At 40.0% G+C, this 16,381-nt stretch overlaps 1 protein-coding gene across 2 annotated transcripts in view; it reads right to left on the bottom strand.

Annotated features, from left to right (window-relative positions):
• LOC136857491 (transmembrane protein 135) overlaps window positions 1-16,381 on the bottom strand; it is a 357,287-nt gene that overhangs the window by 96,859 nt on the left and 244,047 nt on the right. For both annotated transcript variants that reach the window (XM_067136183.2, XM_067136180.2), the window contains exon 7: window positions 13,128-13,268. In XM_067136183.2, coding sequence (XP_066992284.1) covers window positions 13,128-13,268 — 141 coding nt within the window. The remainder of the gene's footprint in view (window positions 1-13,127; window positions 13,269-16,381) is intronic.

The following is a 16,381-nucleotide window of genomic DNA, read 5'->3' on the forward strand; positions in this document are numbered from 1 at the left end:
GTGATAGTGGACAGAGCCTCATCAATATTCTTCTCTCCCAAAGTTGGGATACAAATTGGTAATTCGAGGGATCTGCCGCAACCGTGCCTCCAGATCGAACATTTCTAATAAGTAATTCATAAATTAATTCCTCCTTGTGCAAGTAGCCAGGATGGAGGACTTCACGAGGGCCGGACATAATGACAGAAGTTTATAAATTTAGAAAACAGGAAAAAAATTCCAGCGACTAAAAAAATTGTTCGAGTACAAATCAAATCCTATGTTGAGCCGTCAAAAGGGGCTTAATTGAGACCCATTAAACCAGGCTCTGCTACCACTTGTTACGGAGTTACCCGTGGAGCAGAAGAGGTGAAAGAAGGTGCCGAGATGAATGGGTCTAACTACAATGTCAAGAAAATAATTTAAAAACTTAACTGAAGGTTATATTTTCGAAAAACAACAAACTTAACAACTTTTCACTTAGTGAGATAACAATGACATTTCAGGTCCAAAATTAGAAACAAGACTTAGAAAAATCCAAGATTTTAGAACTTTAACACTCTCGGGCTACAAGCCCCTAGTTTTACAATTTTTGGAGCTCCCAGCTCACATTTTACAGACGAGCATAAATTTGTTCACAGGGCAAAAATACCCTAAATTCATGGCGCACTTGCTCCCAATATATAATATCAGGCCTCCCAGGGGCACTTTTACAGCACTAGAAAAAGAGCTAACATGCTCTCAGTTCTCAAGCCTACTGAAGGCAACACCAAAAATATCTTACATCTTTTCGTCATGCATGGCTCAACTTACAAATTGAAACAGGGCTATCTTGTACCCAACATATAGGGCCTTCGTGTAAAAAGAAATAAGAGTTAAATAAATGGCCCGAACACAAAATGAAAGGAGGCGAATGCTTGCACTCTAGATGTTAACACTTAAAACCTAAGGGGTACTAGGCCGATGAAACAGGGGCTATTCCCAAACTATGGAGGTGACTCATATAAGAATAAATTAAGACATTACGGAAGGGAGGAAACTAGTTACAAAATGTAGTCACCTCAAACCAATATGAAGGGAAGCTCGAGAGGGTACATCACTCTCTATCTCCGATTTACCGTTAAAGATTTTATGAAGTTTTTACATTAGCCGGCAGAAGTTACATCTGTAGGAAAACTAGGTTACATAGTTAAAGATTCGGACGTTTCCCTCAGGTTAAACTGCGGAGCTAGCAAGAAATAAAGATGTTATGTGGCCATTACCTTGTCGGTGTACTGCTGCCTGATGAAAGAGGCACCTCCCACCTCCTGCTTGAGACACACACTAGGTTAGATGACGATCATTTGGCCAAGAGCCATGAAAATCTGCAGTTTATAAACCCTCGGGGAAAGTTTGAGACCTTTCACGAATAAACCAGCCATACCCTTTCAATTTATTGGTTGATTTAAAGGTTACACTCCACCGAGCTCGATAGCTGCAGTCGCTTAAGTGCGGCCAGTATCCAGTATTTTCACACCAGGCAAATGCTGGGGCTGTACCTTAATTAAGGCCATGGCCGCTTCCTTCCAACTCCTAGCCCTTCCCTGTCCCATCGTCGCCATAAGACCTATCTGTGTCGGTGCGACGTAAAGCAACTAGCTAGAAAGGTTACACTCAAAATCGAAGAAGATAGGTTGAAAATTAATTACAGAAATTTGGGATTGCCTAGATCCAAAACTGGCGGAAAGAAAAGATAAATATTGCCAACCCAAAAATAAATGAATGAGCATCAATTAGTGGAAAAAAACTTATGCATACAAAACTTCTTTAAATCTTAAACTTCGCACCAGGGTGCATAATCATAGTTTTTCAGCAGTGATCTCTATGAAAGAATGTCCAAACTTCTTCATGAAGGGCAAACAAAACAAGTAGAAATTAACACAGTACAGGAAACTTCACAATAACAGAATTATATCAGTTTTCAGTTGGTGACATCTTCAGAGTAAAGTTCTAACTTGTTGTATTATTGCTTTCACATCTGGTAGATAGAGGAGTTCTTTTAGGCGCTCATTTTGAACGTGCGGTGTAGAGGTGTACCTCCCGGTACAATTATTATTATCCCAGTCCACAATTCGTGATTTTCCTTTCTTATGTAAGTTGCTTTACATCGCTCCGACACAGATAGGTCTTATGGCGACAATGGGACAGGAAAGGGCTAGGAATGAGAAGGAAGCGGCCATGGCCTTAATTAAGGTACAGCCCCAGCATTTGTCTGGGGTGGAAATGGGAAACCACGGAAAAATCATCTTCAGGGTTGCCGACAGTGGGGTTCGAATCCACTGTCTCCCGAATACTGGATACTGGCTGCACTTAAGCGACTGCAGCTATGCAGCTAGGTTTTTCCTTTCTTTACTGAAAGCAAGACACCGATATTAGCCGCATAGAAGTAATATTTTAATAGGTTAACTCTGATATGAATTCAAACATAGTGTTTAGGAAGACCTGCTATTTGTATTTAAAATAGCTTATAGAGATCATTTACGGCTATTTGAAAGTTCTTTGTCGAGTTTATTTGCCAATTCCTTCTTCCTTTGTTCTAATATCTGCCACCACTGCATGGGTTATCCACGAAACAAAATTTTCTGCGATATCGGTCTGTGCTGTGGTACATGATCGGGTTTTTATATTTACATTGACTTAAGAGTAAATTAAATGCTAGCATGTTTAAATAATCACACAATATGACAACCTTGCTCTTGACAGCGATCACTTGCCTTTTAAACAACACGTGCCCCTTTTGTCCAGAGGAAAGAAACCGACCAACAACCCTCATTATCGCTTGGCCAGACCAAGTTTTGGGATCAGAAGCTGCTGCATGGGTATATGTTCAGCATCAGGAGAATAACCGTGTGTTGAAAAATGTCAAGACATGAGAAAAGGGGCAATTAGCAAGGGATTACTCAGTAGGGGGCCGGAACGTGACCACAGAGATAACGGGCCCCACCGCCAGAAACAGTTGCAAGCTTACATAATGTCAGCTTTTGCACATCAGTTCCAGGAAACAATATCCTAGGGATCCTCGGGTTGTACCGTGGTTGAGAGATGTGCTGTGTTTAAGTTGCAGCGTTGGAAAGACTGTGACAGGATTGTGAGCTGCACGTTATTTCCTCATTTTGTGCCATATAAGTAACTGTTTTTGAAGAGGGACCGTTTTGTCACTAAGAAGCCAAAACTATATGCATCCTCGGTAAGTTATGAAAAAGTTTTTTTTAACTTCTAACAGTCGCAAGACAATCGTGGGTCCGTGCCTAAATTTGATAGGTAGGCCTGTATATTTTGTCAAATGCCGCGGTCTGATTGGAACCTCAAATGGCACCATCAGAAGTGCGGGTAACTATTTTGTAATTGGCGGGTGTGATAACTCTGTTCCAATTGTTCTATCTTTTCATCAGAACGGCCCAGGCTTGAATCGCAGTCGATGCATGAAATATTTTTAGAATGGAAAGTCACATTCTATTGATACGGATTCTACTTAAAACACTAGATCCCGTCCTTTATCTTTCTTTATACTTTTAAGCCATAACTGCGTCATTTATGGTGGTGTATTTTGAGCATCCAACTATTCTTCGGGCTTACCTTGTACCTTAAATGGTGAGCGGATGCACTGGCATACCCACAAAATAAATTTAGGCCAGTAGCGTGGATACAACTTTTCCTTGGAAGGGGTTGTGAAAAGATTTTTTAATTTTTATTTAGAATTTGCTATAGGTCGCACCGTAGGTCTTATGGCGACAATGGGAAAGGAAAGGGCTAAAAGTGGGAAGGAAGCAGCCGTGGCCTTAATTAAGGTACAGCCCCAGCATTTGCCTGGTGTGAAAATGGGAAACACTGAGCTAGATAGCTGCAGTTGCTTAAGTGCAGCCAGTATTCAGTAGATAGTAGGTTCAAACCCCGCTGTCGGCAGCCCTGATGAAGGTTTTCCGTTGTTTCCCATTTTCACACTAGGCAAATGCTGAGGCTGTACCTTCATTAAGGCCACGGCCGCTTCCTTCCCACTCCTAGCCCTTTCCAGCCCCATCGTCGCCATTTGACCTATCTGTGTCGGTGCAACGTAAAGCAACTTGGGAAAAAAAAAAAAAAAAAAAAAAAAAAAGACCACGGAAAACCATCTTTAGGGTTTGAACACACTATCTCCTGGATGCAAGCACACAGCTGTGTGCCCCTAAACACCACACGGCCAACTCGCCCGGTGGATAAGAAGAGAAAGTCAATCCTACCAAGTGCGGTGACAGATCTTCAGTAGATACTGATGGTTTTGATTGTTACCATGTATAATCAGACCTTCTGCACTCCTAACGTAAACCAGCTGCACTACTGAAACTGTTCATAAAATTGATAATATCGTTCTTCGTTTGTGAGGAAACAGAATCTTCATTTTTTAGTCTTCTTATGAAAAGGAACCACTTTGGTACTACACCCCATGAAGGCAACTACCTCTCAGGTCATAGATATTTTGATTACGGGAGACACAAGGCCAACTCTACTGCACCCAAAAACAAGGCTGTATCTTCCCCATCCCATGCCTTTCTTAACCCTGTCAGTGCCGGGAATTGAATGCAGGATGCCTTGTCAAATTCTAAAATAAGGAGACCTAAAAGTAAGCAGCCAGCCCCAATATGTAGGGGTAGCTTGCCTGCCTCTTACCGGAGGCCCCGGGTTCGATTCCCAGCCAGGTCAGGGATATCTATATCTAAGGGGTGGTTCGAGGTACACTCAGCCCACGTGTTTATAATTGAGGAGCTATCTGACGGTGAGATGGCGGCCCCGGTCTAGAAAGCAAAAAATAACGGCGGAGAGGATTCGTCGTGCTGACCACATGACACCTCGTAATCTGCAGTCCTCCGGCCTGAACAGCGATCGCTTGGCAACCGATGGCCCTTCAGGGCTGTTACACCATGGAGTTTGGTTTGGAAAAGTGAACAGAGAAGGAAGCGACATCCCCTGCAAGGCTCTTTAGCTTCCAGCTAGTTCTTCTGTCCGGCCTCGTGCATTTAAGACAGTTGGAAAACGTACACCTTAATAAATGTTCCTCATAAAACTTTAGTAAAAATACTAACTGCATCTATTTATAACAATAATCACAAACATCTCCTTTTCATGAGGCTCAGTTGGTTGAGTCGCTGCCCTTCTGAGTCCGAGGGTTCGTATTCCGGCTTGGGTCGGTGGCCCTTAACAGTGTTGAAATGGCAACAACTCTGTCTCGTTGGTTTTTGGTGCGTTAATAAAAATTATACAAACGAATATTAGCATCACAAAACTGTAACTTTATACTACGGTACTATATTCTGTATCCCAGGCTTGCGAGGGAAAGTAATTAACAATTTGCTTTACATGACACCATGGGAAACCATTTTCAGGGCTGCCGACAGTGGGGTTCGAATCCACTATCTCCCGGATGCAAGCTCACAGCTGCGTGGCCCTAACCACGAGGGAAACTAATAGGACAAGGTAAACCCTACCTAGCATATGTTGTAGCATGTATTATTTTTCTTTACCAAAAATAAAATATCTATACCCATACGCTTTACATTCTATATTTATTTATTTATTTATTTATTTATTCATTTATTTATTAGTGCCTTCTGTACAATGACAAAGTTAGGGCTCCAGGCTCTCTCGTACACTTAACCACATACTAATCATACACTTAACCACATACTAATCAGAATCTTAAATAAAATACTGAGATACTTAAAATAGTTAAAATGACATAAATTAATAGAATTGAAATAAATTTTTAAATATTACTAACTAAATTAATATTAAAACTAATTAATATTAAAAACTCTTAAAAATGACTAATCCTCAGGCAGGCACACATTCATACTTCAACCGTTCAGTCAGCTGTCCTCAGCAGGTAGTCTCGGCAGGTGACCTTAAATCGTGATTTAAAAAAAAGCTAGCTTCTCTGACCTGAGCTGGCAGGGAATTTCATAATCTGGCGAGTCACCACAAATGATCTATTAATTTTATTTGTGTGGTGCAGTGGAATAGAAAGGATGAATCTAGAACATGTATTTAAGTTGTGAAATTATGATAAAAAGATGAATTTAGAAGAAATAGACAGTGGCTGACTTTCAGCCACCACTCTAAACACCATCGTTAAAGTGTGTAGCTGCCGACGTTTATCAGACATCAGCCATGAGACAGCCTGATAGTATGGGGTGATATGTACATCATACCCCATATTGTAAATAAATCGCAGGCAGGAATTCAGAGCTCGTTGATGTTCAAGGGTTTCTTCTCTCGTCACGTCAACTAAAACGACGTCACAATAATCAAGAATAGGAGAATGAGTGTCTCTATTAGTATGGGTTGTAGCTCAAATGGAAATACATCCCTCAGCCATTTAAGAGGGTGAAGAACTGCAAAAATCTTTTTACGTATTTCTTTTGTGTGATGAGACGAATCAACTGTTTCATTCATCATTACGCCGAGATTTTTAACCGCTTTACTGTAGGAAATAATGTTACCATTCAGTAGGATAGGTGGGATTGCGACATTGTTTGAGTAACTCAGTAATTTTCGTGATCCAATTATGATAGCCTGAGATTTTGTGCAGTATTGTATAAGGAAGTTTCGTTGTGCATATACACAGAGTCATCGGAGGTCATTGTTAATATTATCTTGTCTTGCAGTATTACATACTATCCACTTCATTCCGTATCGATATTGTAATCAAGTTAACTAATGAAAAAGGTTCCACCTGATCGATACTTTCTTTTTTTATTATTTAGCCTTTGGCTAAATTTTTGTCATTAAAACTTACAGTACATGTTTTAATTGCTTAGCAATCATCATCAGCTGTTTCACATAATGTTTGGGTAAAAAATAGCATAAAACAATTCTATAATTAAGATTTAAAATTTTTGCTAGTAAGGAACAATTAGGTGGTGGGGGAGAGAGGGGGGGATATGTGAAGGGTAGGGGGGGGGGGGGCAGTTGTTAGTTAAAGATTAAAAACTTATACAAATTAAAAAAATATTTTTCGAATTAAAAAGTTTCTGGTTTTATTCTAGGTCACTGCACTGGTTATTTATTAAATTCGACGGTTTTTAGCATGATGCTCTTGCAAACTTGTCTTGGTTGTATAATGTTCCTTCTTTTGCTAGACTTTTCGTGTTTGTATCTCGTTCCTGTCCGGTGGAGAAGACTATGTTTATTGTTAGTCGAATTATTAAGGTTTCGTTAAGTTGGATAGTTTGGAGTATGACCAGTAACCGGCAGAAAAAATGCGTCTGTTAATTAAAATTACCTGGGTGTGTGTTGTTGCTTTTTAAATAAATTGAAACTGTAAATACTTTTAAACTTACCCCTATCCAATAGTTCGTTAATACAAATTCTATTCGGAAATCATTAAGTTGGGATGTTTGGTATACAACCTGTAACTGGCAGAAAGGATGCGTTTGTTAATACTAGGACCGCTGGAACATACTGTATACCTAGAACCGCCGATGCTGTATTGGAATTATTATTTTTATTCTCAATACGTATAGTAACGCATTATCATCGTTTTTAATATGTATTACTAAGATTATAGAACATTAATTATGGGATCTAACACAGAAAAGAAACAAATTATTTAATTATATTGCAAATGTAATATTTTCCTCATTTATTACCAACACAAAACCATCACTATGAAACATACTTATCTAATAATCAAACATTGTTTTACTTCAAATTCTTTTAGTCTAAATGGTAAAATAGTTATTACTCATTATCAGAAAAGAAAATTTAACATTTCATTTGGTGTAATTTATGACCTAAAACATGTTTGCCAAATCCACGTACCACAACATATTTGTGTCTTTCTTTTTCTTCATTGTATTTGTACACGCTGATGCAATTCTGCGTCTTTAGAAGCAGGAACTGCATACCACGACTTTAGCTATGTTCTCTGAGCAAGAACCACACACTCGCTTTTTGCACCTTTCTGCAGGTAAAACTTGTCTCATTCCTGCATTTTTCATTTGGGATTGCCCCTTCTGTACCTTTCCTTGCACAGGCTCCCTAAATTCGGGTTCTGTATCCACAAACTTTGGTTTAGATCCCATGTACCCCATACGAAATTCCTCTGGTAGCTTCAGGATGTCATTTTGGTGACTGATCTTCTTCCCTGTCACTTTTTGAAAATGATCCAGGAGTTGATAGCTGCCGAGTCAAGAATATTATGAAATACATCTTTGTGTAGTGGATGGAACAGTATATTTTCTTCCCGTTTGATCCACTACATCCACACCATATTTCGTATTGTTGAAGAAGTCTTCTCTTTCAGGAATCCTTTTGGGATTAGCTTGAAGTTCGACTTCTGCAAAGTACTGTACAGTATAGAAGGACGTTCTTGTTTCGTTTACCTTGATAAACTGTGTGTCATTGGAATGTTTCAGGAGAGTTGAGTCGTAAAGACTAGCTTTCATAGCGTTCACAGCTTTAGGAATTTCTCTCCTTGATTGTCTAATGGTTCCAACAATATTCGTACAATTACTTTTCAACTTCTTACCAAGTTTCTCTGTTGTAAAAAAGTTGTCTGTAGTAACTTTCCGTCCCTTCTTTTGAAACGGCTCTATCAACTTCATTACTACACTTTTGGGAACAGTCTCGTCATATGGTCTGAGGTTGTCTTTTCCTAGGCAAGGATAACCATTGCACGGAAACTTTGAGTCAACATCCACAAGAAGCCAAAAGTTAATTCCAAATTTATCTGGTTTGTTGGGCATGTACTGTAAGAATGGACACCTTGTTTTGTTGGAAAAAGCTGCTCATCAGCAGGCAGATTTTCACCTGGAATAAAAGTCAATTGACAATTTTCAATGAATTTGTTCCATACTTTTGATACTAACACAAATTTATCAGTCTTCAAACGTTCTAATCTTGTAGTTCTGATGTCAAAACGCAAAAATCTTCGGATTTCTCGAAAACAGTTCCGCCCCATTGTTTCACTGAAGAAAGGTGGCCCACACTTTTTAGACCAGAGTTCATCAGGTTTAGTGCTACTGGCTCCAAGAACACCACAAGCATACACTAAGACAATGAATACCTCCAGTTTTTCTAAACTTACACTCCACAATTGATCTCCTAGAACACTTTTTCCTTCTGTTTCCGTACAGTGTTTGATGTGTTTCAATACAGATTCATCAATAAGAAGTCGCCATGCACTCGCTACACTGTCGTCAAAAACATACCGCTTTGAATATGGAGTTTTTCTAAACTTACACTCCACAATTGATCTCCTAGAACACTTTTTCCTTCCATTTCTGTACAGTGTTTGATGTGTTTCAATACAGATTCATCAATAAAAAGTCGCCATGCACTCGCTACACTGGCATCAGAAACATACCGCTTTGAATATGGATTTTCCTAAACTTACACTCCACAATTTATCTCCTAGAACACGTTTTGCTTCCATTTCCGTACAGTGTTTGATGTGTTTCAATACAGATTCATCAATAAAAAGACGCCATGCACTCGCTACACTGTCGTCAGGAACATACCATACGGCTTTGAATATGGAGTGGGTTCTGGATTTGCTTTCAAGATGTTGTGACAAGCCATCCTGCGAGGTGTAGTATTCCCAAACTCTCCTACAGTCCACTCCGTGATGCCATCTGTACCTAGTAACGTAATACTTGGTCCTGAGAGGCTTGTGTTGTTGCGTCCCCTCTTATTTCCAGCTTTTAATGTTACATGTATTTTACTGCTATAATAGAATAATTGAAAACTTTCTGTTCTCGGCCTATACCAGACATAATTGCAGTCTAAATGCTGAATTTCAGTACCAAAGCTGAAATGTTGACATCAAGATTACGTATATCATTAGGGAATCATGGCATCAGAAGAATGTTCGCTACTCTCAGAGGAGAGTGGCTCTTTAGCTCTAGTAGCCGTCATTCGATACATGAATAAAGAAGAGAATGAAGAATGGCCGTACATAGACTATCAGAGTTTCATTGTTGTGTTTATATTATTGCAGAGAGAATAATTATAAACAAATGTTATCTCAATCAGAGGAATAAGCACATGTTCTAACACATTTTATTATGATAATCAATACAGCGGTCAAAATGACCGCTCCGGCGGTTCTAGGTATACTCGTTACCCACATCCTAACCAGTGATGCAAAATTAATTAAATTTAATACGGATGATTCTGAACGGTAATCAGGAAAAGCCACAGAAGCTCTTTGCATTACGATAAAAAAATGTGGTCAAAATAAGGCTTTGAAAATGTGTAGTGGTCATTTCGACCGCTCCGGCGGTTCTAGTGTTAATTGAGAATACCTGGGGATGTGTTGTCTAAAGCAATTGTTTGTAATGTAAAAACTTTTAAACTTAGCCCTGTCCAATTTGTCCTTGTTCCGATGTTTACGAGTTTGTATCTTTCTCTGCCGTCCTCGACCTTGTGTAGTAGCGGTGTGACGAGGACATTATGCTAGCTTGGTTTGGAGGGGGAAGGGGAAGTGAAGGCGTGTCGTCATTTGTTGTTATGTGCAGGGGGGTGGTTTCTATTTGTGACGTAGCTGCTTTGTGATTGCTTCCTACCTTTATTGGGCGTATTTGATTGCCTCCTAATAATTACATGTATCTCAATACATGTTCAAACAAGGGATTTCTTTGTTTGTTCATTTCATTTAAATTTTTATCCCTATTAAGCAATATATTGAGAAGTTTTACCCAATTACAAATATCAATCAGGACCTTGCAATCATCAATAGACTAAATAAAGGAAGACTAATGAATAGTTTGGAAAGTATACACATATTTCTGGATAAGTTGCGTGCGCGTGCGTGTGTATTTCTTTGCCGCATTATTTGTATAAACTGTCACTTCTTTATTGCTTATCACATGACCATTATTATAATAACATTACCTTATTTATTCTAAACCAGAATATTGCATCTCTACTCAAACTGTTTATTCCTGCATTCATTTCATGTATACCTGGAATATATGAAATGCTGCAGTTATGTTGGAATGGGAGTAACAGTGGTAGCCGGTGGGGTGGGGGGTTGTCGTCGTCCAAGGACTCCAGACACCTAAGGAGTTTTAACGAATGTACTTTATTAAGCATTTTATATATAATGTATATTATTATTATCTTCCAGAGTCTGACTCATTGGCTGAATGATCAGTGTTGAGGCCTTCGATTCAGAGGGTCCTGGGTTCAATTCGCGGCCGGGTCGGGGATTTTAATTGCGTCTGATTAATTCTTCTGGCTCGGGGAATGGGTGTTTGTCCCAACACTTTCCTCTTCATATTCAGACAACATACTACAGTACCAACCACCAAAGAAAGACACAACGGGGATTACATCCCTCCATTTAGGGTTGGCGTCGGGAAGGACATCCGGCCATAATACAGGGCCAAGTCCACATATGCGACACAGTTCGCACCCGCGACTCCACAGATGTGGGATAAATGGGGAAAGAGGAAGAAGAAGATTACTATTAGCTTCCGGAATCCGCACGAATCCAACACTCTTACTTGGATCCAAGGACACTCATTTCTTTGTTAGGTATTCTACACCACCTAAATTCTGGAAGTTTGGACACCTATCAAAATAACATTCTGGATGAATGCCCCCCACCAAACTGAAATCCTAGCTACGCTACTGCTAGGAGATACGAGTAAAACATGGAGTACGTGGGGATCTCCTGTTCAAATGGAAGAATCTTCTCCACAGTGTGAATGTGCCCCACATGAAAAAGAAAAAAATAGATTTCATTTGGGCAAGGAAGAGTGTAAAGAATATTATTTGCAGATCTGTGATCTTTTTTATATTGGTGCAGTATCAGAATCATGAGAAAGGAACCCATTTGCTACACCAATCAAAAGACCAATAGACCAATTGGTGAGAAACAACATGAACGTGGTATATGAGCATTAGAGGGTTGGTTGTACTGATAAATAACATGCACCGTTGTCACTTTATCAGCTGCTGATGTTCGCCAATCAGATCCCTTGCGAACAAATTCAAATGGGCTTAGACTGGCTTGAGAGCCACGCCGAGAAATCAGCGTCATACATACCGTGGGTTGCCATACAGTACTTGCTTACAGCACGATTCTGTCAGCTTGGAGCTCCTTTTTCAAGCCAGGTCTTGAGCTACACTGCCTCGGAAAGCTCATTTGAATTCAGCAGCTAATAAAATGACAACAGTATCAGTATGACCAACTGTCTAATGCTTTGACCAGTCTGTACTGTATATGCAGGAGACCCAAAAGACTTCCTCTTTTTTAACTCAGGCAAATGAATATATCTAGAATTGTAGTTCCTTTATTTTATAATGCATTCAATGTACAGTTATTTACACGTTGGCTTCTACTCGACACAGGTTTTACTCGCATATTTAATGGAACACACAGCTCGCTGGTGTGCCAAACTCTCGCTGCCTAATACGGCTTCTTGCATTGCAGTATTGTTCCAGAACAGTTTGCATCACTGAACTATGTGTAGCCTTATGACGGACTCTTCATTAATCAACTTCCACAGTCTCTCTCCAGCATTGTCTGCACTCTTGAGCATCATCCAATGTGCCGGGGAAGGTTGTGTTGAACGAATCTTGGCGTCTGTCCAGAAATGCCTTCTCTCTCACTGCTGACTCTCCACATCCTCTCTCAGCTGGAGTAGCCATTTCCCACTGGCCTCCTCCTTTCTAGGCGTGCATGCGGTGTTCTTGTGCCATGTTCACACCACGTTAGTCTCCAAGTCCTTACCTTCTCTTCTATCAAGTCCAGTTCCTAACATGGTCCTTGCGTGTTTTCTTGGAGGATAGTTCATAGAAACTCTTGACTTTCATTGTCACAACATATATTACATTTCAGCAATTACAAAACTGGACATTTTTGAACCAACATTTCAGAAATTGCTGAGTTAAGGGGCTAACAGTAACCTTGTAAAGGACAAAGAATGAATGGTATTGACAACACCAGCAGAAATAAAAAGTAGATAACACGAATATCTTCAAGACTTGCTAAATGTAAGAGCATCAGAAGGAAGCAAGATATCTCGCAAACATGAGATGATATTCAAACGTATATTCCCTTAACAGAGGAAGAACTGGTAAATAAAATGATGAAGGGGTGGAAAGTTGAAGATGAATGCACCTACCTGTAACCACTTCCACATGAGATACAGAGCAATGGTGATATCTGGGAAGAGAGCGAAGGTGAGACCAGCCAACAAGCCGGCTGGTACTGCATGGAACTTGGAGTCTTTGTTAAGCAGCCATCGAAGGGCACATGAGGAAGTCTGCAACAGGCAAAGCATGGATTAAAACTGTAACAATGTTTACTCCAGAACACATTTCAGAGTCTAGGCTCCAACATCAGTTGTTTTCAACATATATAATACTATTTTATTTAAGAGTAGGGGCTATGTGTGCATCATCTGAGAAATATACAGTCGCTGCCTCCTACACACTGCAACATCACAATCACAGATGCCAACCAAACTCCAGTGGCGGCTTGTGGCTGTAAAGTATGATGAAGAGCTATAACCCGTTCGGTTTCGAGCGACAGATTTAGGAACTTTTTTATTTCTTTATTTGCTTACCCTCCAGGGTTGGTTTTTCCCTCGGACTCAGCGAGGGATCCCACCTCTATTGCCCCAAGGGAAGTGTCCTGGAGAGTGAGACATTGGGTCGGGGATACAACTGGGGAGAATGACCAGTACCTCGCCCAGGCGGCCTCACCTACTATGGTGAACAGGTATGGGAATTGATAGGCAAGGATGAGGGAAGGAACCGGCCGTGCCCTTAAGTTAGGTACCATCCCGGCATTTGTCTGGAGGAGAAGTGGGAAACCATGGAAAACCACTTCCAGGATGGCTGAGGTGGAAATCGAGCCCACTTCTACTCAATTGACCTCCCGAGGCTGAGTGGACCCCGTTTGAGCCCTCGTACCACTTTTCAAATTTCGTGGCAGAGTCGGGAATCGAACCTGGGCCTCCGGGGTGGCAGCCAATCACACTAACCACTACACCACAGAGGCAGACAAGATTTAGGAATTACGTGTTGTTTTTGCTTGTTTTGTACTCGTACCTCGTACTTGTGACTGGCGGAGTGTCCAGCACGTGACCACTATTTATTGAATTTATTGTTTCGTCATGACCACGAAAAGCTAGTTCTTGCTTATTTAAATAGAGCACTGCATCAATTACCAACTGAAGGAAAAGCCTATTTAAATGTACATTTTTATTAAACTGTACAGATACAATATACAATCTGGCATTTTCCTTCAGGACATCAGAGATCGTATGTTGGTTTGTTTCCAATGTCTTCAAATCTAGCTGCCATATTATATGTTCTGCAGAGTCTGAGTGCTTATGTGCAGAACGTGTTATGTTCAAAAGGGCTGAAAATCCTTCTTTATTCCAAACATTATTTTTATCGATAAAAGGCAAGCAGGCCCAACAAAAAAACTTCTGTAGAGCTGGAGAGGAGCACAACCATGGAAATTCCTTAAACCACAATCGTTTGAAACTAAGATTGTAAGATTTACTGGATTGTTTCACTTCTTTTATAGCACAAATCTGCAGTGATTCAGTAGGGCGATCAAAACGTAGAACTTCATTCTGATCTTCGTTTCTCCAACGCGAAAATGGTGTTTATAATAAAATACACACTATTTCATAAATAGAATACATGTTTAAATAAAACAGCACAACACTACGAATGAGGCACAATGCATAAGTACTCGTACTTCACACAGGATGACGCACGGAAGACGAAACATTCCAATCCTCCGACAACTTCACTTGCACATTCTGCTATGTGGAAAGTACATGGGTGACGTCACGGTTGTCATGGCAACCACCGAGGCCAAGCGCTAGGAGCGAGCACTTGGGAGGTAGAGGCAGCTGCGGAATCTCTTGTCTTCACTCAGTCTCAGGCGCTGTACTGTGGCTGACAGCCGGTGCTTTTGTGAGTTCTCCTGGTTCTCATCAAGTGATGCGAGCTCTTGGTGCTCCAAACGCCGTACAATAAAACATTTTCTTTCCATAAAACCAACAAATGTCATAAGAAAAATAAATTTAAGTAATTCATTATGGTAAAAATAAGTGGTGAAGTGGCACTTCACCTACTTCACCTGAAAAGCCGCCCCTGCCAAACTCACAATAAATGGCAATATGCTTCACAGAGTATTCAAACTACCTGTACCATTTCATTGCCCGATTTGCGTCATGAGCGGGAGTTATATCCCTAATACTTGCCATGCATCGCGATAAAAATGACGGAGGTTATATAATGAAAGAGTATATTCTAGAGAGAAAATGCAGATATAACCAGTCAAGTAGGCCATGAGTTAATATTGCGACGATCGGACCTAAGAAATCCAAATGGCCATGAGTAAAAGAATCAGATTGTTGTCCCGAGTAAACAAAAGACGACACTTTAAAAAAATCGTATTGATCATCGGAACGAAACTGTAAGCAAGAATTGGTATTCAAGAAAAGAAGAGGTTGAAATCGGAGAAGAGAACTGCTAATAGTATAATTACGGCGGTATATAAACCATAAATACGAATTAAAAGCATCGGGCGTGAAAGAAGTGAAAGGAAAGAGGAAGACATCGCCCCGTAATAGTTGCCAATACGAACTCATAGCTGAAATCTTAAAGAAGATTTAGAGATCGGCAGCTTATTGTTTAAGCTAGCGGCAAACAAGAAATACTTAAAGTATTGCGCTAAATATTGCATCTTGACGAATAATTTACTAGACAGATAAAATATATTCAAAATTATTTATTTCCTGTCTGGAGAATGCATCTAATGCTATCCTTCATTATGTTTCCATCGCACGTAATCGACGGAGATATTATGGCTGAATAAACCAGAATAATGGGATCACAATCCGGTGGAAGCCCTTGCCAGCCGTCATCACCCACACCCAAGGCCAGTCACCAGTAACCAACGATGACGTGAACCGCAACTCGAGTCGGGAGCCAAGGGAGATCCAGAATGAAGACCATCCCAGTCGAATAACGAAAGCAAGATAAGTCAAGTTCCATATATTTAAATTTTTGTGGTTAAACTACTTATATTTGGATGAACGATAGTAAATGACTACTTATATATATGATTGTAGTATGGTTAATGTTTAATTCTTCAAGATAAAAGTTCCATGAGTAGGGTCGTTAAAAAGGAATCCATATAACTTATTCAGGATATGGAGTTAGGTAGTCTTTGACGTTTCAAATCTATAATCAATGAGTAGGAATGCTTGTTTATTTTATGTGAAGCTTTGAAAACCGACGTTATCAATGTGATTCTGAAGATTTATGCCTTTCATTGTGTAATTCAATTCCAGTGCAATGCAGAATGGTATAAGACCGTCTTCTAGATTAATAGAACTTAATTTGACGA

Source organism: Anabrus simplex, chromosome 1 (genome assembly GCF_040414725.1).
Source record: "Anabrus simplex isolate iqAnaSimp1 chromosome 1, ASM4041472v1, whole genome shotgun sequence".
Taxonomy (NCBI): Eukaryota; Metazoa; Arthropoda; class Insecta; order Orthoptera; family Tettigoniidae; genus Anabrus; species Anabrus simplex.